Source organism: Camelina sativa, chromosome 5 (genome assembly GCF_000633955.1).
Source record: "Camelina sativa cultivar DH55 chromosome 5, Cs, whole genome shotgun sequence".
Taxonomy (NCBI): Eukaryota; Viridiplantae; Streptophyta; class Magnoliopsida; order Brassicales; family Brassicaceae; genus Camelina; species Camelina sativa.
The window spans coordinates 34,128,644-34,150,630 of record NC_025689.1 but is presented as its reverse complement, the minus strand read 5'-3'; the positions used below and the strand labels follow the sequence as shown (position 1 = coordinate 34,150,630).

General features: G+C 37.5%; 8 protein-coding genes across 9 annotated transcripts; 3 read left to right on the top strand and 5 right to left on the bottom strand.

The window, feature by feature from the left end:
• On the bottom strand, window positions 486–1,361 carry LOC104789838. Its single transcript, XM_010515479.2, has 3 exons — window positions 1,307–1,361; window positions 1,011–1,166; window positions 486–928 (listed from the first exon to the last, which is right to left on the bottom strand). Exons 1-3 carry the CDS (start codon window positions 1,335–1,337, stop codon window positions 486–488), a joined length of 630 nt encoding a protein of 209 aa, XP_010513781.1. The 5' UTR covers window positions 1,338–1,361.
• LOC104788515 lies at window positions 1,764–2,680 on the bottom strand. Its single transcript, XM_010514284.2, has 3 exons — window positions 2,590–2,680; window positions 2,249–2,446; window positions 1,764–2,155 (listed from the first exon to the last, which is right to left on the bottom strand). Exons 1-3 carry the CDS (start codon window positions 2,615–2,617, stop codon window positions 1,953–1,955), a joined length of 429 nt encoding a protein of 142 aa, XP_010512586.1. The 5' UTR covers window positions 2,618–2,680; the 3' UTR covers window positions 1,764–1,952.
• Window positions 3,117–7,824, bottom strand: LOC104788514 (meiosis arrest female protein 1 homolog). Of its 2 annotated transcripts, none has more exons than XM_019246196.1 (4): window positions 7,575–7,824; window positions 3,806–3,975; window positions 3,507–3,707; window positions 3,117–3,400 (listed from the first exon to the last, which is right to left on the bottom strand). In XM_019246196.1, the coding sequence occupies exons 2-4, from the start codon at window positions 3,834–3,836 to the stop codon at window positions 3,201–3,203; spliced, it is 432 nt and encodes a 143-aa protein (XP_019101741.1). In that variant the 5' UTR covers window positions 3,837–3,975; window positions 7,575–7,824; the 3' UTR covers window positions 3,117–3,200. The 2 variants fall into 2 exon arrangements, with proteins under 2 accessions (XP_019101741.1, XP_010512585.1); XM_010514283.2 differs by having other exon boundaries at window positions 3,806–3,910.
• On the top strand, window positions 3,895–5,864 carry LOC104789837. Its single transcript, XM_010515478.2, has 3 exons — window positions 3,895–5,479; window positions 5,565–5,744; window positions 5,817–5,864. The coding sequence occupies exons 1-3, from the start codon at window positions 4,394–4,396 to the stop codon at window positions 5,862–5,864; spliced, it is 1,314 nt and encodes a 437-aa protein (XP_010513780.1). The 5' UTR covers window positions 3,895–4,393.
• LOC104788513 (uncharacterized protein At4g04775-like) lies at window positions 5,817–7,581 on the bottom strand. Its single transcript, XM_010514282.1, has 2 exons — window positions 6,593–7,581; window positions 5,817–6,492 (listed from the first exon to the last, which is right to left on the bottom strand). Exons 1-2 carry the CDS (start codon window positions 6,764–6,766, stop codon window positions 6,193–6,195), a joined length of 474 nt encoding a protein of 157 aa, XP_010512584.1. The 5' UTR covers window positions 6,767–7,581; the 3' UTR covers window positions 5,817–6,192.
• On the top strand, window positions 8,250–9,125 carry LOC104788512 (germin-like protein subfamily 2 member 4). Its single transcript, XM_010514281.1, is given in 2 exon segments — window positions 8,250–8,455; window positions 8,549–9,125. Coding segments are annotated over 2 exon segments (666 nt in total). The 5' UTR covers window positions 8,250–8,340; the 3' UTR covers window positions 9,100–9,125.
• LOC104788511 (paladin) lies at window positions 9,165–15,955 on the bottom strand. Its single transcript, XM_010514280.2, has 19 exons — window positions 15,422–15,955; window positions 15,069–15,200; window positions 14,890–14,961; window positions 14,660–14,730; window positions 14,487–14,586; window positions 14,294–14,392; window positions 14,055–14,181; window positions 13,524–13,663; window positions 13,379–13,438; window positions 13,019–13,254; window positions 12,338–12,767; window positions 11,895–12,218; window positions 11,184–11,789; window positions 10,925–11,098; window positions 10,601–10,834; window positions 10,244–10,527; window positions 9,887–10,162; window positions 9,662–9,784; window positions 9,165–9,553 (listed from the first exon to the last, which is right to left on the bottom strand). Exons 1-19 carry the CDS (start codon window positions 15,572–15,574, stop codon window positions 9,421–9,423), a joined length of 3,774 nt encoding a protein of 1,257 aa, XP_010512582.1. The 5' UTR covers window positions 15,575–15,955; the 3' UTR covers window positions 9,165–9,420.
• LOC104788509 (O-methyltransferase MdmC) lies at window positions 19,865–21,960 on the top strand. Its single transcript, XM_010514277.2, has 9 exons — window positions 19,865–20,223; window positions 20,330–20,383; window positions 20,547–20,630; window positions 20,729–20,854; window positions 21,010–21,077; window positions 21,165–21,234; window positions 21,307–21,372; window positions 21,461–21,538; window positions 21,626–21,960. The coding sequence occupies exons 1-9, from the start codon at window positions 19,975–19,977 to the stop codon at window positions 21,665–21,667; spliced, it is 837 nt and encodes a 278-aa protein (XP_010512579.1). The 5' UTR covers window positions 19,865–19,974; the 3' UTR covers window positions 21,668–21,960.

The following is a 21,987-nucleotide window of genomic DNA, read 5'->3' as shown; positions in this document are numbered from 1 at the left end:
ATATATATATTTCCATATTAATTTGATTTTACTAGTATATATATATCTCAAGTTGTATCTCTCAAAGTTTGTAATCCTATCATAGGTGGTAATGGTATGAACGAAGTTGTGAACATTTTGACCCAAAAAAGAAGAAGCAAAGGCTGAATTTAAACTGTGGGAAATCATTTTACCGTCAATCACCGTGATTAATTGTTGTCTTCTTTATTGAGTATATAAACCGTGATATGTGTAGACAATAAAATGATGCAAATCTCAATCTGATGACTCGGCAACCGGAACTACGTCGTCTCAATTTGGATTAGAGTATTACTACTACTTGGCATGATTGAAATAGACATGGCTTTCAGTTTTGGGTCTATGCTTATTATTATGTTCGAGTTTGGACTATTTTAAATTTTCCCCCCTAAAAGATCAGATTGACAGATATTATTATTGTCTACCGTTCACACTCCTGTTCTTCTCTCTTTTATTAGACAAATCATTCATGAGACAAAACCTTTCCTAACACTGCATTTGTCTCCCTTGGGTTTTGCAACAGCTTCGCTCCCTCCTAGACCTCCCGCTTTAACTTTAGGTGATTTCGATTTTTTTATACGACATCTCTTCCACTTCTTCAGCTTATTGGCAACACCGAGTGAGGAGGAGCTTCCTCTACAACGACGACGTTTCTTCCGCTTCCGCATATTATTATTGTCCTCTACACCTTGTGAGAAGCTTCCGCCGCTTTGGTCGATAGGATCATCAATATCACTCGGGGAAATTAGGTGAACTTGGTAATTTTTCATGGATTTCAAAAGTCCAACAACCTCGACGAAGTCATGAGAGGTGTCTCCCACGATTAGCATCAAAGTACACGGTTCTGGATGTTCAGCTGACCAGGAAACGATGTCTTCAAGTATCTTTGTCTGTCTCGCGTACATGTGTCCTGAAAACAAACAAACAAAACAAACATTAGAGATCTGATGATCAACATGTACATAATCAGTAAACAAAAATTATTTTAAAACCTGCGGGGAAGTGATTGAGCTTAATGCCTTCAGAAGGAAAGTGATGACCAAAACTCGAAAGATTCGAACTGATTTTCGCCACAACCTCACCAGCATTGAGTTCACCAACAGGGACCTCGCACTGTTCTATGTCCCAAAAGACGCCTGTCTCAGCGGCTGCGACATGTTTTTTTTTTTTAACATAAGATAAAAATTACGAAACGGATACAACTACATATCTATTTCCAAGAATCGAAATCTATAAATCCAAATCTACAAACTTATGGAAACAAAACATATAACAGAGAAGATCTTACTTGCGTAATCGCCGGGGAACATATCAGACATGGTTTTTTTTTTTGCCGGATTGAACGAGAGAATTAAAGAGACTACTTTTTGGGTCCGTGAGGGTTTTAGCTCTGTCGCTGCGGATTTAGTGATTTCCCGCCTTGGGTTTCCTCCATCTAAACAGGCTTGTTCAAAGCCATACTGATTCCACACGAGGAATTAATGCGAGCTTCGTATCAGAGTCTGCTACGAGAAGATTGTATTTTCTCGATTCCAAACCATGAAGAACAGAGGGATGATTGTATTTTGGTTGAAAGGGTGAGTTTTTAGGGTTCAATCTATGGTTTGTTCTCCAAGACACTGCTTTTCAGCCCGTTTGGATTTCACTTGGTTTGCTAATTTCGATTCTACCCCTAATTAACGTACATTCCACACTGCACAACAAATTATATAAGGGTAAATATGGTCACTTCTTTAATAAACTAATTTGTTTTAAGCATCTAATTATTTTTTCAGTAGTACTCAAAAAGAGGATGATCCAACATTTCCTACAGTTACAAACAAACACACAAACAAACACACACAAAAACACTACTGACAAAGACTTGGCATACACATAAAGTAGTCTCCAACTAGTGGTTATAACAAAACCTAATCCATATAAGTTAGGGCCTACTAAGATCTTCCAAACCCACGTCCGGGGCTTACAACGTGAATCATGTAGTTTTTCCTGGATTTCAAAAGTTCAACAACGTCTACAAAGTCTTGAGAGGTGGTGTCTCCACGAACGATTAGCATCAAATTACACGGTTCTGGATGTTCAGCTGACCAAGAAATGATGTCTTCGAGCATCTTGGTGTGTCTCGCGTATCTCTCCCCTGTTAATTAAAAACAAAACACAATTTAAAGATCCACATAGATAGAGACACACACGAATGAGTTTTATAAGAAAAAAACAGGGTAACTAAGACCTGCGGGGAAGTGATTAAGCTTAATTCCTTGAGAAGGGAAATCATGACCAGTCAAATCACCATAAGCCCTGACTGAGACCGGACCATGATGACCAGCACTCGAGATGGTCGATTTGATGTTCTGCAAAACCACACCAGCATTGAGATCACCACTGATCTTGCAATCTTCTGTGTCCCAGAAGATTCCTGTCTCAGCCGCTGCCATGTTTCACACTTGAAGATATGACTACCACCAACCAAATAGAACTAAACAAACTACACTTTCATGTTTTTGACGACGACAAGAGTCTATTCTTTAGATCTAGACAGGTACGTAAAAAACAACAGATCTGGTTCTTTACCTGCGAAATCTCCGGGAAAAGCAGACATTGTTGATCGAGAGATAGAAAAAGAAAACAGAGACTATCTGGATGGTGAGGTTTTAGATCTAGGTTGGTTTGTTTTTTTTCCTCTGGCCAAAAGTAAAAAAAAAAACAACACTGGTGAGTGAGAGTGTGGTGTGCTAATTTCGATTCTACCCCCCTTACTAACGCAAATACACAAGCAAGTAACTGTGGGTAATTTAGTAACTTCGATTGTCGATTCAGGAAGAAAAGCTTGACTTGGAGAACACGAGCTAATCTATATTAGGTGTAGTGACAGGCCCTGTTTTATTGTAATTGGGCCTTGATAAGAAAACATTACATATTCGGCATCTTCTTGCGAGACGTTTTGTAAATCTTCTTCTTCTGCTTCTAATGTCATTGTCATGCATGACTCATGTACATGAGACCAGAAGTCCAGAACAAAAATATTCTCAAGAGATCAACAGAGGAATAAACTAGAAGAAACAAAAACATTAACTTCTTCTACTTGCAATAAACGTTACTTCCTTTCCAACCTAGTAGTGGTAAATGTCATGTGATCATGCCTTAAAAAAAAAGCCTAGTTTCTTACTTACTTACTCTCAAGTCTAAGCACTTCCAAACCCATCATCAGTCGAGTGAATTAAGATAAAGTGGTAATTTTTCCTGGATTTCAAAAGTTGAACAACCTCGACGAAGTCAGGAGAGGTTTCTCCCACGATTAGCATTAAAGTACACGGTTCTGGATGTTCAGCTGACCAGGAAACAATGTCTTCAAGTATCTTTGTCTGTCTCTCGTACATGTGTCCTGAAAACAAAACAAAACAATAGAGATCTGATGATCAACATGTTATACATAATAATCAGTTTTAAAAATAAATAAAAAAATTTAGAAGGAAATTAATTTATAAAACCTGCGGGGAAGTGATTGAGCTTAATGCCTTGAGAAGGAAAGTGATGACCAGTCAAATCACCATAAGCCCTTATTGAGACCGGACCACGATGACCAAAACTCGAAAGATTCGATCTTATTTTCTCCAAAACCTCATTAGCATTGAGTTCACCAGCAGGGATCTCGCACTGATCTATGTCCCAAAAGACTCCTGTCTCTGCGGCTGCGGGATTTTTTTTTTTTTTTAACATAAGAAAAACAACAGATCTACACACTTATGGAAAGAGGCAAAAACAGAACAACTAACGGAGAAGATCTTACTTGCATAATCGCCGGGGAACATATCAGACATGGTTTTTTTTTGCCGGATTGAACGAGAGAACTAAGAGACTACTTTTTTGGTCCGTGAGGGTTTTAGCTCTGTCGCTGCGGATTGAGTGATTTTTTTTTAGGGTTTTGGTGGTGGTGTGTGCAAACTTCGATTCTACCCCCTTGGTAAAATGGTAACACAAAAAGGGAAAACGTCCTGGTTTCCCATGAGAACTATGATATCGTACCAGATGGAGCCCGATCTTTACCCCCGTCCCAGATGGCTCTCCTGAAATTCTTTTCAATCTATATACCCATATATCTGTAATTTACGTTTTGTATCTCCATGAGAATAGAAGATATCATCTATTTCACCATTGCTATAGGTTTAATTGGTTTACTATTTGATTAACCGAGTGACGAAGTTTACAAACCAAAATAAACCTGATTTCGACCCGATTAAAACCTGATTTTGACCCGATTAGAAACATAACCCTCAACCGAGAAATCCCTAAAATCACATTTTAACCTCTTTTTTGTTTTCTCTCGCGACGAACCCTAGAAAATCAAATTTCACCATCGATTTCTCAAATTGAATCGATGGATTTAATAATCCGATCTGGTTTTGGGCAACAAGATGGTATTGGGCAAAGAGATGGTGTTGGAGAACGAGAGTACGATGAAGAAGGAGAGGATCGAGATGAATTTCACGTCGATATGCTTGCTCAGGAATTTACCGATGCTGAAGAGTCGATTCGTCATGATACGTACCCAGAAAGTGACGACGAGGAAGAAGGTCGTGGTCGTGGTGCGGGTCGTGGTCGTGGTGCGGGTCCAGAGAGGGTGTTTACGGATATCGGACGTGGTGATGGAACTTTGTGGAAAGACCAATCCTTCTACAATGGGGTCGCATTCAAGGAGAGTGTCTTGGACTATGCACTACATACTGGTTACAATTTGAAGCAATACAGGTATGACAAAGATAAACTCGGGTTTAGATGTGTTGGGGATAAGGGCAATTGTGAGTGGAAAGTGTTTGCTGCACTTCTTCCAAACGCATCTTTGTGGAAGATTACGAAATACATTGATAAGCATTGTTGTACCCCCAATGGCGAGTGTGAGATGTTTAAGGTCCCAGTCATAGCTAGAATTTTTCTCGATAAGATTAGAGAGGAACCGGATCATTACAAGCCTTTGAGGATTGAACAGATTATCATGGAAAGGTGGAAGATATCCGCTACTAGGCCACAATGTCAAGCTGCTCGGAGAAAGGCTTTGGGATGGATAGAGTATGAGTATGAACAACAGTTTGCACGACTGCGAGATTACCAAGCTGAGATCTTGGAAGCAAATCCAGGGTCTGTTGTGGAGATTGATACAATTAAGAATGATGCTGGTCAAGACGTCTTCAATCGGTTTTATGTTTGTTTCGATGCCCTTAGAAGAACTTGGAAACAGACTTGCCGGCCAATAATAGGAGTTGATGGCGCCTTCTTAAAGGCAAAGATCAAGGGACAGTTGCTTGCTGCATTAGGCAGAGATGCAGACAATGGCATCTATCCAATAGCCTGGTGTGTTGTTCAAGTTGAGAACAAAGACAATTGGTTATGGTTTGTGAAGAGATTGAAGACTGACCTGGATCTAAACGAGGGAGATGGTTACATTTTAGTGTCTGATCGACAAAAGGTATGTATCTAACTAATTTATTATATTGGTTAATAAATGTGAATGCTCTCGTTTTTAATATGTTTGGTTTTTGGTTCTCAATTAGGGGTTGATAAAAGCTGTGGAGTTGGAGTTACCACAAATAGAGCATAGAATGTGTGTTAGACACATCTATGGGAACTTGAAGAAGACTCATCCTTCCAAGAAGCAAATCAAGCCACTCCTCTGGCATATGGCTTGGAGCTATAATGCNGTTTTTCAGGCTTCTCAGGGTGGTGGAGGAGAAGTTGTTCAAGGTGGTGGACTTTCTCAAGATGGTGGTGGACTTTCTCAATCTGGTGGAGGAGAAGTTGTTCAGGGTGGTGGAGGACTATCTCAAGGTGGTGGAGGACTTTCACAAGCCTGAATATTGAAGATTATGGTAGTAGGGGTCTGTTTTTTGGTTTAAGAGACTAGTTGGATCTGTATTTTGGTCGAATAGACTAGTAGGGTTATGTTTTTGGTCTGTGATCATGTTGAGAACATGATTTCAAAACGTTATCATTCTGCTTGTTTTCAGAACATGTGTTCATCATGTTCTGCCTTTTATGAAATGTGGAATGTCTTATCTTATTAAATGCAATAGCAACACCAACAGGAGTTCACACTCAACACCAAAACAAACAAGAGCATAAAGCAGAGCATACAACCGAACAACAATAGATTACAACCGAACAATAGTTTACAATAGCTCATCATACAAGCTTAAACAGAGCAAACAAGATCATAAAACCGAAAACACATACAATTATACTCTTATTCATCCTACATTGCAATTCAGCTTTTGCTTCCAACAAAACTTCTTCAACCCTCTCACAAAGCTCTTTTTCGAACTCCATTTGCATCTTCTCAAATTTCAGCTTCTGTTCTTGCAATGTCTCTATTGTACGCTCTTTCATCTCTTCTTTTACTCTCTCAAATTGAACACCCAATGTTGCTACCTCGTCCAACAATGCCTCATCGACCCACTTAAAGATGTGGTTATCGTTCACAAGCTAACATTATATCATAGAATACAATGAAAATTGATGAGAAGGATTAGGCTCGGATTTGGATTAGGTCGATGTCTACATCAAACAAAGCATAACATAGTACCTTCTTTGCTGCTGCTTCTCGACATCGAAAGTATCTCCGAGAAGGATTAGGCTCGGATTTGGAATTCTTTGCCACGATGTGTTCCCCACACCAGCATCTCTTAGGCACGCCAACGACGAATCCTCTTTGTCGAACATTTGATGAACCACTCGAACCTCCAGAAACGGTACTCATGGTTGCAAAGATCGATTTAAGAATTTTATGCTTTTAGGGTTTGAGGATTTGGGGATTTTAATGGAGTTATAGATGTGTTATAGATGTATCGTCTCGGGTCGGATTATTAACATCAGTCAGGTTTTATTTTTGGTTTTCTATTTGGTATGAACGGTATCGTATCGGTTCACTCTTTAAACCGATAACATCCCGATATATGGGTATATAGATTGAGAAGAATTTCATGAGAGCCATCTGGGACGGGGGTAAAGATCGGGCTCCATCTGGTACGATATCATAGTTCTCATGGGGAACCAGGACGTTTTCCCACACAAAAACGAAAGCAAGTAGCTGTGGGTAGTTTGGTAACTTCTTAAGTAAAGAATGACTCAGATTCATTTGTAATCAATAGAGAGAACAAGAAAAGGTCTTCTTGGACCAACATTGGGTGGTGTTAACAGGCCACCTTAATTGGATTTCTCCATGGGCCTTGTTAACAGCTAGCGAATTAACAAGTGTCTAGTAGCTAGATTTAATTTAGTAACGATGGAAACGAATCTCAAGTTGCAGGACAATAGGCGAGAGATTAGGAGATCCAAGCTAAATAAAAATGATTAACTCTAACAAGAACCTAATGTTGTCAACCTATAAATGCTCAAAATGAAACTTAAATTTCAATCAGCTTTGACTTGTTTGTTTCTTTTGGACATACTACCAAAAACATATTACTTTGTTTCAAAAATCGAACATCCCATCGGTTACAATTTTAAATGACTATACGATTTTCAAGAGAACTGCGAAAAGGAGTTTGGTTGAGAAAATTGTTTACCTTTCTTTGCTAACAAGCAAGATGATAGATAGCTGATACTGGACTAAGTAACGTAAAAAAATATGTATTCCAGGATATTCAAAATCCCAAAAAAATAGCATACGTTTTCATGTTACTTAGTCTAGATCAGACATCTTTAGTAACAAACTCTTAAAACCTCCGCAAAACAAGAAAAAGTAGAAAGAGAGGACCAGACAGAGAAAAAAGGGGAAGAGATTAGGTTGAGAGGCGGCGGCTAACACTTCAGACAATGAAAGTACATCTCTGCTTTTCTTTAACCTATCTATGGACTGGTATCGTTAACACCTCCCGCTATTTTACGCTGGCGAGGATCTACCCCAACTGGGCCTATTTAATATTCTACCAGGCCCAGCCCCAGCCCAACAACATATACGAACCTGCTTCGTCCCGCCTCAAGAATTGGAAACTGAAACCTTTTTAAGAGTTTTTTAATCTCTGATCTGGAAATATAATTCGGTTAACCTTAGAATTATAGATAACGAAAACCAAAACTTAAAAGTTAAATTAAAATATACTACTACATGTGTGTATGTGTGTGTAAGAAAACGACATCACATCTCTCCAACTCTCTCAGTTTTGCTTTGCGTTTAAGTTAGTTTAGCTTTGCATAATTTTCCCCCAACAAATTCAAATATATATATACAACGATCCAATCGAAAACATAAACATATCACCACAGTTGCAAATTGAAGCTTCAAAATCTTATATACTTGCTCTTCTACAGTAAGTATTACATCATCAAATCATGAACTCGAGATGTTATAGCTTCTTCTTTGCTCTGTTATCATCTCTCACTGTGATCGCTCTTGCTTACGACCCTGACACGCTTCAAGATCTATGCGTTGCAGATCACACTTCAGGTAACATATGATGTCTCCAAAATAATTACACCTTAATGACATAATATGAAAGTAATGTAAATGTCATTAATGATTTTGGATCATGTTATGTAGGGATCAAAGTGAATGGTTTCACATGTAAGCCAGAATCAAACATCACCGCCTAAGATTTTTTCTTCGCCGGGATCGGAAAACCCGCCGTCGTTAACAGCACAGTCGGGTCCGCCGTCACGGGAGCAAACGTAGAGAAGATCTCAGGTCTCAACACGCTCGGAGTCTCGCTCGCGCGTATAGATTACGCGCCTGGAGGTTTAAACCCGCCGCACACGCATCCACGCGCCACCGAAGTGATCTTCGTATTGGAAGGCGAGCTAGACGTCGGGTTCGTAACGACGGCGAACAAACTATTCGCTAAGACGGTGAAGAAAGGAGAAGTTTTCGTGTTTCCGAGAGGGTTGATTCATTACCAGAAGAACAACGACAAAGCCAAACCGGCTTCGGTGATCTCGGCGTTCAACAGTCAGTTACCGGGAACACAATCGATCGTCGCCACGCTGTTCACGGCCACTCCGACGGTTCCGGATCACGTTTTAACGACGGCGTTTCAGATCGGGACTAAAGAAATCGAAAAGATCAAAACCAAGTTCGCTCCCAAAAAAGTCTAAAAAATTTGTGTTAGTTATATATATTAATATTTTATTAATTGGTTTAATAATTAATAAAGGAAAAAAAGAAGAAGCTTATTCATTAGAGTAACCTAGCTGAATCAGCAGGAGGGTTTAAAAGCAATTCATATGAAAGGAGCAAACCTATAAACAGAGATCTCTCTACAAAGCAAACACGGGGACATGGAGAGAAAGCTGTACAATTTTTTTATACACTAAAAAAGCTCTGTATAAAAACCAAACAACATAACTTTGCCTAGGTTATATATATTTATATATATATATGTATGTATGGACACTGAAACCCCAAAAAAACACCTTTTATTTATCTATCCTGAGGTTATGACAGAGATGTCCAAGTTCCGGCCGTGACTTCATCCAATCCAAGAATTTCATTTCTTCAGGCGACGTGCAGTAGAGGTATGATCTGAATGTTATCAGGTAAAAGTAACGCCTGTACATACATATAACAATCAGATTACTCGTTTGGATATGGAAAGTAATCGAAACTCAAGGTTTGGTTTGGATTGGTTGAAACTGGATTAGAGTTCAATAAACTAACCTTAAGGCTTTAACACCCATGTCCATGATGTATGAACGGTTTTCATCTTTTGTAATTGGAAGCTTGTTCAGTTCTTTACTGTAGTAAACGATGTCTTCTCTCAAATGTCCTGCACCAGCACACCTATAGAATGCCAAAACAAGAGAACGAAATCATGAGCGATGTAGTTAAAAGTGAAAGAATATTGTCAAAAGAGATTGATTGATTGATTCTATCGATACATACAATTCGACTATTCCATCTACATCTGATTTGCTTTGCGGACCATGAGAAAGTACTCTTATGAGACTCAGTATGTCACGGTAATCTCCCATACTCAATGCTTCTTCATCACAAGCCCGTGAAGTCGAATCATCTTCTTCTAAGGTAGCAGAATTTGTGGTTAGTGTTGGTGTTGATATGAAGTTCTGACCAGGTTGAAGTAGGAGACAAGTAATGGCCATTGCATACGAAACACCTCCAAAACCGGTGTGCGATACAAACAAGTAACTCCCAGCAGAACTGTGTTGAAAACGTCACCACAAGTTAAAACGGAAAAAGATTTGGTAATATACATAAAATGTGCAGATGATTGATACTTACTCGTCTTTACAGTACTGGATTGCGTCTACATCAGAAGCTAATGCGTCTTTTTCTCTGGTTAAAGGTATTCTTTGGTACGATATGTTGAAATTTTCATCTTTCAGAGCAGCATACACTTCTGCAGGTGTCTTCACATTATCTGGTTGAATATTCTCCCAATATCCAATAACCCGAGATTCATTTGATGCTGGGCTGTATTCTTCTCGATGCAATAGCATTCGACCTCCAGTCTCTCGAACTTCAGACAATATATCTTCCTTTAACCGTGTTTCTATGCTTTCTACCTGCATTGAGGATACAAATAAAAAAAACTGCTTTTGCAATTTGCATAATAATTTAGCTGTGTTTGAAACATACCACTGCACCCGTTATTCCAACATGCTTAAGGGTATCAACAGGTTTACTCAATTCTCTCAAGACAAAAGGAGTTCCATTGATGTAAACAACTGCTTCTTCTCTCAAGTCTGTTATTACTATCCTCTCTGTTGAAACCCCACCTTCTTCCTTTAGTTTGGTGCCTAAATAGGCGAGCATCTTTTTAGCGCCTGAAATTGTGGGAGTTGCCATGCTATAAACAGGATATCTATCGACCTGAAATGAACATGGTTAAGTATGATCATTTTAAGGTTACCAGTAATCAGGAAACCACGGGTACAAACATCACATTTCCTTGAAGCCTACCTTGTATACATGAGGTGCACCGTTGATTTGCAAACGACTTGAAGTTCTTTGGCCAGGAAAAAAGTACATTTTAAGAATAGAACCTTTACCCAAGACAGAACCACTCCGTTCGTTGACAATTGACTCCATGACTGCATCTCCATGTTGCGATTCATGTTGTGCCCGCAGTTCCTCCTACATGAAAATATCCAAAGTTACAACACGCAAATAAATAAAATTATACAGTCTCCAAGCTTGAATAATGGGAAATTGGACTCACAGGAATGGTAAAAAATCGTCCAGGTCTTAGCCTTATGCTCCACTTCATTGCTTGCACCTCGGGCCTCTGATGCAACCAATTCTTGAACGTCACCTTAGATTCTCCTTCCACAAAGAATCCATCAAAAGCTTTGCTTCCTAAGTAGGCTGCAAAGGCAATCAAACGGAAGTATCTCTCCAAGTATTCAGCGCCACGTTTCAAGGCAGCACTCCTTACTCGTGGCTCAACATGTTGTTGGTTGAAAACCTTCCTGTACTGCAGAACAGCTTCACGAATATTTTGCAATGCAGAACATCTATCAATCACAGCATCTAACGCCTCACGGGATTCAACTCCATTATCGAATAACCTAGTAATTTTCCACAGCAAAAGGATGTCATCCATTCCAAATGCACGACCTTGTTCCTCCTCACTTCTTCGTCCTGAATTACGTGGTCTTTCTTCAGCGTTATTACTTCCACTTTCTTCACCACCACTTGAGGAATCTTCATCCACAATTTCATGGGTCAGAACATCATAAAGAACCTTGATAGGTCTCCCATAATTGATGCGGAGCTTCACTAGACAAGCAATGACAGTTCCAGTTGTTGTTCTACCTCTCCCCATCTGTGAATGAAAAAGGAATTACTGTAAGTTGAACAGATAAGCTAAAGAGGATTACCAAACATATCGAAATACACAAGCAGATTGGGATGCAGAAGAAAACCCAACCTGGCAATTGAAGACAAAAGCAGTGTCTTTGGAAGCAGAAGCAATATTAGATGTCAATGTGTCAAAGTCTGAGCTTTTCGGCGCTTTACCATCAGTTATAGGTACGCGTGCATACTTAATAGGAAAACCATCAGCCTCTAAACATTTGTAGACCTCGAGGGGTGTTTGAACAGAATCAGTATCCACATTTTCCCATAAGTCAAAAATCTGTCCATCTTTAGTTTCATGAATGACCATTATTGCACCGTCGTATCGCTTAGCTTCTCTTAGAATATCCTCTTTTAGACGAGCCTCCATTCCTTCAACTCTATCTCGATCAATTCCCTACATAGACGTATTTATTCCAACCAATCCATAAGAGTTGACGACAAATTTAGGCTAATCACTCAAAGGTATTGCATCTAATAGTATCTGACATATACTTAAAACACACGATAATTTACCGTATATTCTAGCATGTTCTTATACGGTCTTTCAACTTCACGTAGAACGAATGGTTTCCCGTTGATATAGATAACAGGTTCTTCTCTCATATTGTGCCAGAAAACTGGCCGACCACCTCTAGAACTCCCAACCCTTTCAATGACAGATCGAATACCATCTATAGTTGGATTAGCAACACCATATACTGGAAATCCTGGAACCTCCCTGAAATTTGGAGCTCCTTCCACCCTCTCTGGTAGACTTAAAATTTGACAGCCAGGACTATGATCGCTCTTTAGAACAGTTTGACTTCCGAGAACTGCCCCACTTCTAAGCGCAGCAACGACACTCATCTCGTGAGGACGCCCATCAGTAGACTCTGCAATCTTTGTCAAAGAAGGCTTCATAGCTGCATATCCAAGGGCACCCATAGGATCTCTTCTGAGCAACCTGGAAGAGGCAAATGAACTTACATAAGACATCTGAAGATCACAAATGCAGTCTGAATCACGAGTACCAGGTTAATTTTGGCATTCAAATTCTAGTGTAAATAGTTACTGCAGGGAGCTACTTAAAGACAGGAAAATTCTCTCAAATAAGTTGTTATTCTACTGCTCCTATGGAAAACTGAGGTACAACCAGATTTACAAGCAAACAGAAGCATAACGAGTTACAAGCAAAAATAAACTGCTTATCAGTACCTGCGAAGAATGCTATAGAGCTCTGGCCTAGCTCGCATCCAATCAGCAAAACTGACGTGGCCAAACGAACCAGATTGGAGGAAAGCACCCTCTGAATGAATATATACAGCAAAGCATATAAGGAAGTAATATCTTTCCAAGTACTCAACAAAAAATGAGAGCGCTGCCTCTCTCTTCTTTTCATCGGGTTGACGCAAAATACTACTGCGATAGGTTGCAATTGCCTCTCGTAAATTCTGTAAGTTAATTCATGGATAAACTTTAGACCTTTTACCCTAAGTGAAACCCCATAAGATAAAATACGGTTGCTTATACGTTAGACTGTACTTAATTTAGGTATTAAAAACTTAACACAAATACCTGCATGGATGCACATTTGTCGATGACTTTATCAACTTGCCTTTTACCTTCTACACCACCCTAGAATCATGAAACCAATATATAGTTAGAAGCAGCAAGACCATCAAGATAATCAGATGAAGACAAACGGAAAGAGACTAAGTACCTCTAAGACTCTAATTAAACTTCTAACGACCGCATATTCCCCTCTACGAATTGCCTCCTCCGAATTCGGCAGATTAACAGTAATATTTTCGCCAGCTTTAAAGATTCTCCCAAAAGAGTTGTTTCTTGGGAATCCTTGATCTTATTCAACATTAAGTAGCAAAAAAAAAAAGGTTAATAGATACCATAATGAGCTGGCTTAAACACCACTCTCTGCCTGGACTAACTATTCTAGGCTATAATTTTTTCAAGAACTATGTGGTTCTTAGATATATACATAAGAACATGCTTGAGAAAGAGGGTTGACAGATGATTATTTGGCTAGTCGATCGTGTTTCATTTCTCTACGAAAAATAAACCACTTGTAGATGTGATACTCCAAAAGCGGAATAAAAGTAAACAATTCTACAATAAGGTATCCCCAATTCAGCTTCTTTTTCTGAATAACAATATACTTTACTGAAAGAGCATTCGTTATATTCTCTTCTCATATGCTTCTTCGCAAGTTGAGCGGTTGGACATGATGAAGTACCTGATGCTCCAGTACGTTTGAAATAGACCAGGGTTGCAATCACCATTCCAGTCGTTGTACGTCCACGTCCCATTTGACAATTGAAAATTATCTCCGTGTTAATGTCAGCCTGAGATATCTTCCTAATCTGAGAGAAACATAGTAAGTGCAATATAATGTTATTGGTCCAAACAAATACCAAATGGCAAGAGATAAGACCATTCAAGGTTGTCGACTTAGAGGAATGGCATAAGACTTACCAACAGATCAAAATCTGTTTCTTTTGGTGACTTTTCATCTGTTATAGGAACACGTTCATAGTCGACAAGGTATCCTTCAGCCTGCAGTTCCTCGTAAACCTAGATCCAGAGTAGTGTATAAGCAAAAAGAATGATATGAACCTGAAAATCCCATAAAAGGGTGTACATATGAGGCTTCATTCCAATGTCCTACCTCAAGCAGTGTCTTTAAAGAATCAGTTGAGACTGGCTCCCACTGGTCAACCATCTGACCATCTGGCAGTTCATCGGTGACAAGTATCTTATTCCCATATCTGCAAGGCAAATGGTCAACTTCACCCAAAGGATACAAAAATTTTTAGGTCATTCAAGGGACCTAGAGGTTACCTCGACGCCTCCATGAGAATATCTTCTTTTAACCGTGCTTCCATTTGCTCTACCCTTACCCTGTTGATTCCCTGATCAGAAACATAAGCTTAAAGGTCACAAATGAAAGGTTCCACAGATACACAAGTTTCAGATTTACTTTGTTAGTGGAGATAATTTGCAGCTACCCAACAAACTAATGTACAAAAGGCAAATGGAATTGATCGTATACTAGGAAAAGGCGTTTGTACCGTGTACTCAAGATTGGTGAACGGTTTCTCCACATCACGTAGAACAAACGGTCGCCCATTTATGTAAACTACCTGCCAAATGATGTGTAGTAAATAACAACAAGTTAATAAGAAAGAAAAACGAAGCAACAAATAATGATGCAGAAGCCTGTGGGGCGGGGGGGGAAGATGGATTATACCGGTTCCTCCCTAAGACTAATCCAAAGAACTTGAACTTGTTTCCCGTCCTTGTGAGCTCCAATGTGCCTAAGAACGTTTCGTATACCAACAGCAGTTGGGATTGCAACCCCATGTACACGTAGTGAATCAGCCTGTAACAAATTGAGATCACAATAAGCCTTGGTATCTCAAAACAAGCTTCAGTAGACAAATGAGTTCTCGAGGTTTATACGAAATCTGCACTCTGGAATACACATAGGATTCGTTTCTGTGATTCGATTTCGATTTTGATTCACAGATTCAGCTCAATTAATACATATACAAAGCAGGTTTTCAAATAAAATGATAAAATCAAAATCGGAGAGAGAGAGACCTGACGGTAATTGGGAGCGCCTTCGATCTGAGGAGTCATACGCTTGTTCTGACAACCAGGGAAATGGTCACTCTTAAGAATCGTCTTTTTACCAAGTACCGATCCATCTCTTAGCTTCATCACCTGCTCTGGCTCCTTCGGTATCGACGACATCTCTCATCCAACAACAACAACAAAAACTCGTAGATTCGATCTCGTCCCGTGTAATCTCTCTCGACTTCTTCTTTTACACACACACACACACTCTAATACAATAAAACTGTTGTTCGATTTCCGGTAAATAGACTAAAAAAAATCCTGCGCCAATGCGGATAGAAGAAACGCTTGGAATATTCTTTGATTCGCTGATAACAAAAAAAAAATAATCCACAAATTTTTCCAGAACCAAGTTTTTGAGAGAGAAAGAGAGAGAGAGAGAGATGAAGGAAACGGATAAGGTCTGCGAAAGAGAGCGAGCGAGAAATGGAAACGAATCGGATTTTTAAGAATAAACGCGGAGGATAATTCCAACCAACTTTAATTTTTAGACCGGAGAGAGAGAGAGACGAGAGATTAATACGAAGAAGAGACGAGCTCACACGCTAATATAATAATTTCAATTTATTATATAATCCCCCATAAGATCTGATTATCTTCTATATATATATATAGTTTATTACAAACACTAAAACAGAATTTATATAATTAACACGATTCAATTTTAGGAAAAGAGCATAACGAAAGAAACTATATCTCTACAAGCCTAGAGGGTTTTAAATAAGGAAGTTAGTATAAATCAAAATGAAACTGAATTAATTAAATATGCTTGCTTTGCTTTTTTTTTTTTAAACGTATCTTCTTTGGGGATGAATATCCATAATAGTATCTACTAATTTTCATGGTATGTGACAAATATACATTTTAGTACTGATTAACTATAATTAAAAATTATGGTTCCTCATTAATCTCTATAATTACACTTTTTCTTTTATTTGAAGTTAATTATTTTATATTTATCAGGGTTCACTTTTTAAATTAATTTTTTGAAAAAATATATATGAACCTAATGTATGTCATTTATTTAACTTAGGGGCTGTTATTGAATAATGGATTTTTAAAGAATTTGATGTATTTTGGAATCCAGTGTTATTCAATTAGGTATTTAAAAAAGTACATTAAAATCTGCTGTTATTGGATTATGGATTTATTTGATGGATTTTAGAATTCTTTAAAAACACTGTTATTCAATGTCCATTGGATTTGGTGTTATTTTAGATTTCAACGTATTTCACTTCAAAAAGATGAACAAACACAATCCCACATATTTTTCAAGTATTTCAATCTCTTTATCTTTCTCTCTTTTTTCAAAATTGATTCAAGAGATTAATCTAAGAATTAAGAAATAAAATATAGTTATGGCCAAAAGACCACTGTGATCTTTCATTTTAGGGTTTGACACAGTTTGCAGATCCTCAGATCTGATTCTGCCTATCAAATTAACTGTTTACACAATTTCACTGGTTTTTCTTATATCTCTGGTTTCATTTTGATTGAAGATGTTTGTTCCTCTTGTTTTTGTTTCATTTGATTGAAGAACAGGGGAGAAATCACATAGAAAGAAAACCCTAAAAGATTGATTTTCCATCTCAGATCCAAAAAATCAAAACTCTTAACAGCTGAATCAAACAACAAAAGTCTCCAGCAGAGATCCACCACCATAAATCAAGAAGAAACCCCAATCAGATCTCCAACTCAGATCGACAAAACCAGAAAATATTGCCGGGACATATTTTTGTTTTATTTGATATAATTATGAGTAATTTATTTTATTTTTGTCTAACTTCAAAAATAATAAAATCTAATGACTTTCAAATCCATTAGTAATGTCATTCAAATCCACTAATAATGACAACAATATCACGTTAAATGAATTAGAAAAGTTTTGAATTCTAAAATCCACTAATAATTGAAATCTATTCAATAACACCCCTTTAATTTAAATGTTACTGCTCTCTGGATCGGATAGATTCAATTTTATCCGAATTCAACACGTTTGTTTAAAAGGCTTTCAATTCAAGCCAACCATAAAAGAGATAAGAAATAATAATTTGCTTACTTTTTGTGTTGGTTATAAAGTTAACTTTTACGTTATAACAAAATTAAATTATTTAGGTAACTTTAGAAAGAAAAAAACATAGAATAGTAATAAAGTAGCCTCCGAATAAGAAGAAGAATAATAAGAAAGGAAACAAATTTTCGATTGGTCAGTAAATGAGTTGTGGGTCTTTGCGTCACACACAAACGTGAAAGGCGTGTCTTTTTCCTAAAATTGTTGTCTGATTATTTCCAATCCTGCGAAGATATTTATTTTCTGTAACGTGGATATATTCATTCATGAAACTTACATTTATTTAGAAGACACAATTTAATATTCCTATTTTATTATCTATAAATGATAATATTGTGGTTTAATATAAATTGAGAAGTTTTAATCCTTGTTAGCACTAATCGAGTTTTGAACATTTATCATGTTAGTGTCCTGTGACCTATATATTATATATATGAACCATATTTATTAAATATTTTTTAAATTAGATTGTCGACAAGTTTAAGTGATTTTAAAAGATTATTAAGTATTTTCACCAAAAAAAAAAATGAATACGATGAATTTGGTGATGTTGCCATTTTCACATACAACCAACATAAATCGAACGTGACAAAAACATATCTATCCGATCCACATGACTTGAGTTTGTGGAAACAAAATTGCTAACATCATCTATAAATTGAAATCTATAAATAGTAGTATATCTATCTATAAACAAAATATCTTTCAATGTTTATCTATGGTTACACGGTTTATACCTTCCAAGTATACTGATAAGGATCCCTTCGAAGATGGAATACTAAACCAAAATATACTAGCGCATTGCAAAATGAAACTTGCAAACGCTACACAACCGCGTGGTTCCATTCGAAACCTATTGAGTATTGATAATGGATGTCAAAAATATATACAAATGTACGTGGTGTAGTATATCCTTAATGAATACATAACCATATCATTCGTAATTCATATATACATGCTCAAATATAATTTGACCAAGTACACTAAATCCATTGATATTGACTATATATAAAGTGACAGGTCACACATATCCCTTATATATATATTTTTTTTTTATATATGGCCTGCCAGCCGGACGACTCATTTTACGCGTCGTCAGTTAAACACGATCGGATTCGTCGCTTTGTTCTAGTTTTTATTTTTTTTTAAATGGTTCACACATGTTGTTAGATGACGATTTTCACGAATTCACATACTAGTATACTTTATCAGTTTATTGGTAAGAGTTTTAACAAGAAAAAAAAGAAAAAACAAAAAAACAAAAATATTGGTAAGAATAATAAACAAAGACGACACGCGCATTAAACACGGTCTAAGGAAATTGTTTATTTTACTCTTCGGTCATTTATTAAATAAGTTAACAACAACAACACAGTTGACAAGGGACATTCCAATAAGGTTTCGACTAATAGAGACGTGTGGTAACAAATGTAAAAGAAAATGAGATGTCACTGTAGTAGTAACTAAAAGAATATACTCATTATCATTGATCGCACCGTGCTAAAAAAAAAGCAAATTTGTAACTTCTTTTATTAGTTCCAACAATCGTCATAATATCACATAAAAATTGAACTAAACTGATCGGTTTTGTTTATATTTAAAAGAGTTACAACAATAATAGTAAAAGATTATAAAACTAATAAATTAGTTCAATTAAAAACATGTATAATTGTATATAGCATAGCTAGCTAGGAAATAGTAGTATTTTACCCAAATGTCGTTATATAACATTATTATTATTATTATTTTCTGGCGCAGTAGTAGTATCTTTTAATAATACATTTAAAGAGAACATGTCAACAACTTAAGTGTGTATGACATATAGAACATGTTTAAATAATTGAAACCTGTCAGGTCACATCGAATTGATTGATTGTTTTAATTTCAAATGCGATTCTCGTGGACTTCAATATGTGGTTCACAAAGCTTTTTTTGTCTTTGTCCTCTAGTTAATCTAGTTTAGTCATTAACAAAGTGTCAATCTAGTCATGTAGATCATTAACAAATTAAACCTGTGATCAAATGAAGATTCGAGCAATCAGTATTATTTAAATATTTGTCTTATGAACCAGTTAAATTATCTATTTGTTTATCTCCTACGATTTGGAAGATCTCTCTACCACAGGTAATCTTATCTAATCTCTCACGACAAATGAGAACATTATCCAAATTCCAAATTAGAGAAGAAATAGAGGGGTTTTATTAGTTTGTTTCCCAAAATACAAGGGTTATTTGATTAAAAACAACAGTTCACACTCCACCTGTGAAATATTTTAAATTCTAAGGGGTTCATATGCAAATTCTCCTAATTTAGTAAAATTATTTTATCTTTTCAATATACCATCGACCCGTTTGAACATCGTTTTGACCCGACCCGGTTGATTGGAGCAGACGCAGATAGATTTCTCGTTTTCCGTTACGTTTTGGGTGTGGGGGGAAGCAGAAAATGTCGACCGGTTTAGCTCTGAATCGCTGTTCGATTTCGGTATGTAGAATGGCCGATACTTTACTTAACCGGCCAACCGTCTCCGTCGTCAGGAATTTGAAATTCAGCCGCCGGTTAATCGGGAACTGCTCGACGGTGGCGAATCCTTTTGTTGTTGTGGCGGACGACGACAAGTACGGTAACAAACAGGTCATCTCTCTCACTCCTCGCCTTTACGACTATGTCCTCTCCAACGTACGCGAGCCTAAGGTGTGTGTAAAAACTCATTCCTCTGCTTTGGTTTATCGTCTTCCGTTTCTCATATATGTAGAGAGCTTAAACTTGTTATCTGGTGTCTTGATTGGTTGAGTTTTAGATTTTGAAGCAACTCCGGGAAGAGACTTCCAAAATGCGAGGTAGTCAAATGCAGGTAACAATTTCACTGGATTAGGGTTCTTCTTCTGGATTCAGCTCTAGTTTATGCTATTTGTTTGGAATTTGAAGTAGCTTCTAACAAGAATGGACTATATTGTTTTTGTTCTTGACACTATTAAGCTGATTTTGTAGTAAATTGCATTTGATTTTGGCTGTAGGTGTCGCCGGATCAAGCGCAGTTGCTTGCAATGCTTGTACAGATTCTTGGAGCCGAAAGATGTATTGAAGTTGGAGTTTACACGGTGTTTAATCTTTTATTCCTATGAGTTTCCTGAGCATTGTTACTTTGGCTCAGTTTCGTCCCTTGTGAGATTTATGTTGAGCTTGTGGTTTTTGACAGGGGTATTCTTCATTGGCTGTGGCGTTAGTTCTACCAGAATCAGGGTGTCTTGTTGCCTGTGATAGAGATTCGAACTCTCTTGAAGTTGCTAAGAAGTACTACGACCTTGCTGGTGTCTCTCACAAGGTGAGGCCGAAATATATCCCTGTCATGCTTTCATATGGCATGAAAGATTACTGTCTCGTTTGCTGTTTTGTTACTGCTTTAATCTTATCACAACGTCAGCCCGCAAGAACATTACAAACAACTGTATAATTCTTTGATTTGTTAACTCTAGTCAGGTTAATGTGAAAGATGGTCTTGCAGCTGAATCATTGAAATCCATGATTCAGAATGGTGAAGGATCCAGGTATATACAGTAAGCGTCTTTCATTGTAACGTTGAAGGTGGCTCTATTTAAAACGATTGCCTAAGTTTCAGCTTTAATTGCTTGCAGCTATGATTTTGCATTTGTCGATGCTGATAAGAGGATGTATCAAGACTACTTTGAATTGCTTCTTCAACTTGTAAGATGACTAATACTAGTCTCTTTTCCATAGTGGCCAAGTTAGCTTTAGCGATTATCTCTGCTGACGCAGGTCAGAGTTGGTGGAGTCATTGTGATGGATAATGTTCTTTGGCATGGACGAGTTTCGGATCCTATGGTATGCAATCTTACACAAACACAATCATGCTCTAAAAGATTCTCGAATGAGAAGAAAGATCATAATTACATATCGCATAAATCAACAGGTGAATGATGCGAAGACCATCAGCATTAGGAATTTCAACAAAAAGTTAATGGATGATAAACGTATAAGCATCAGTATGGTGAGTTTTTTCTTGATTCTATCGCTTTTTGCTCCCAAGTCCAAACACAACGAGCTCTTCAGTTTTTCACCTTTCTTTGCGCATTAGGTACCAATTGGCGATGGCATGACGATATGCCGCAAGAGATAATCATCAGTAAGAACCCACTTGAGTCACAGTCAACCTTATCCCAGAGAGAAGTCTGTAAACATGAAAGGATCGGTGAAGCCAAAATATATTTCAGGATAGGGACACAGTTCTTTTGTTCTGGAAACCATTCTCACGAATACTGAGAAGACTCATCCAGAAGTGATCAAGGGCAATTGGGAGACAGTTTTAAGGCTGTAGCTTTGTATTTAACAAACCAAGCTGTAATAATGGTTTTAATTGTCAACTTTTTAAAAAGCAACTCCACACCAATTCTCAATAATTGCTTATAAGAATTTTGGATAGGCACTGCACTGTAATCA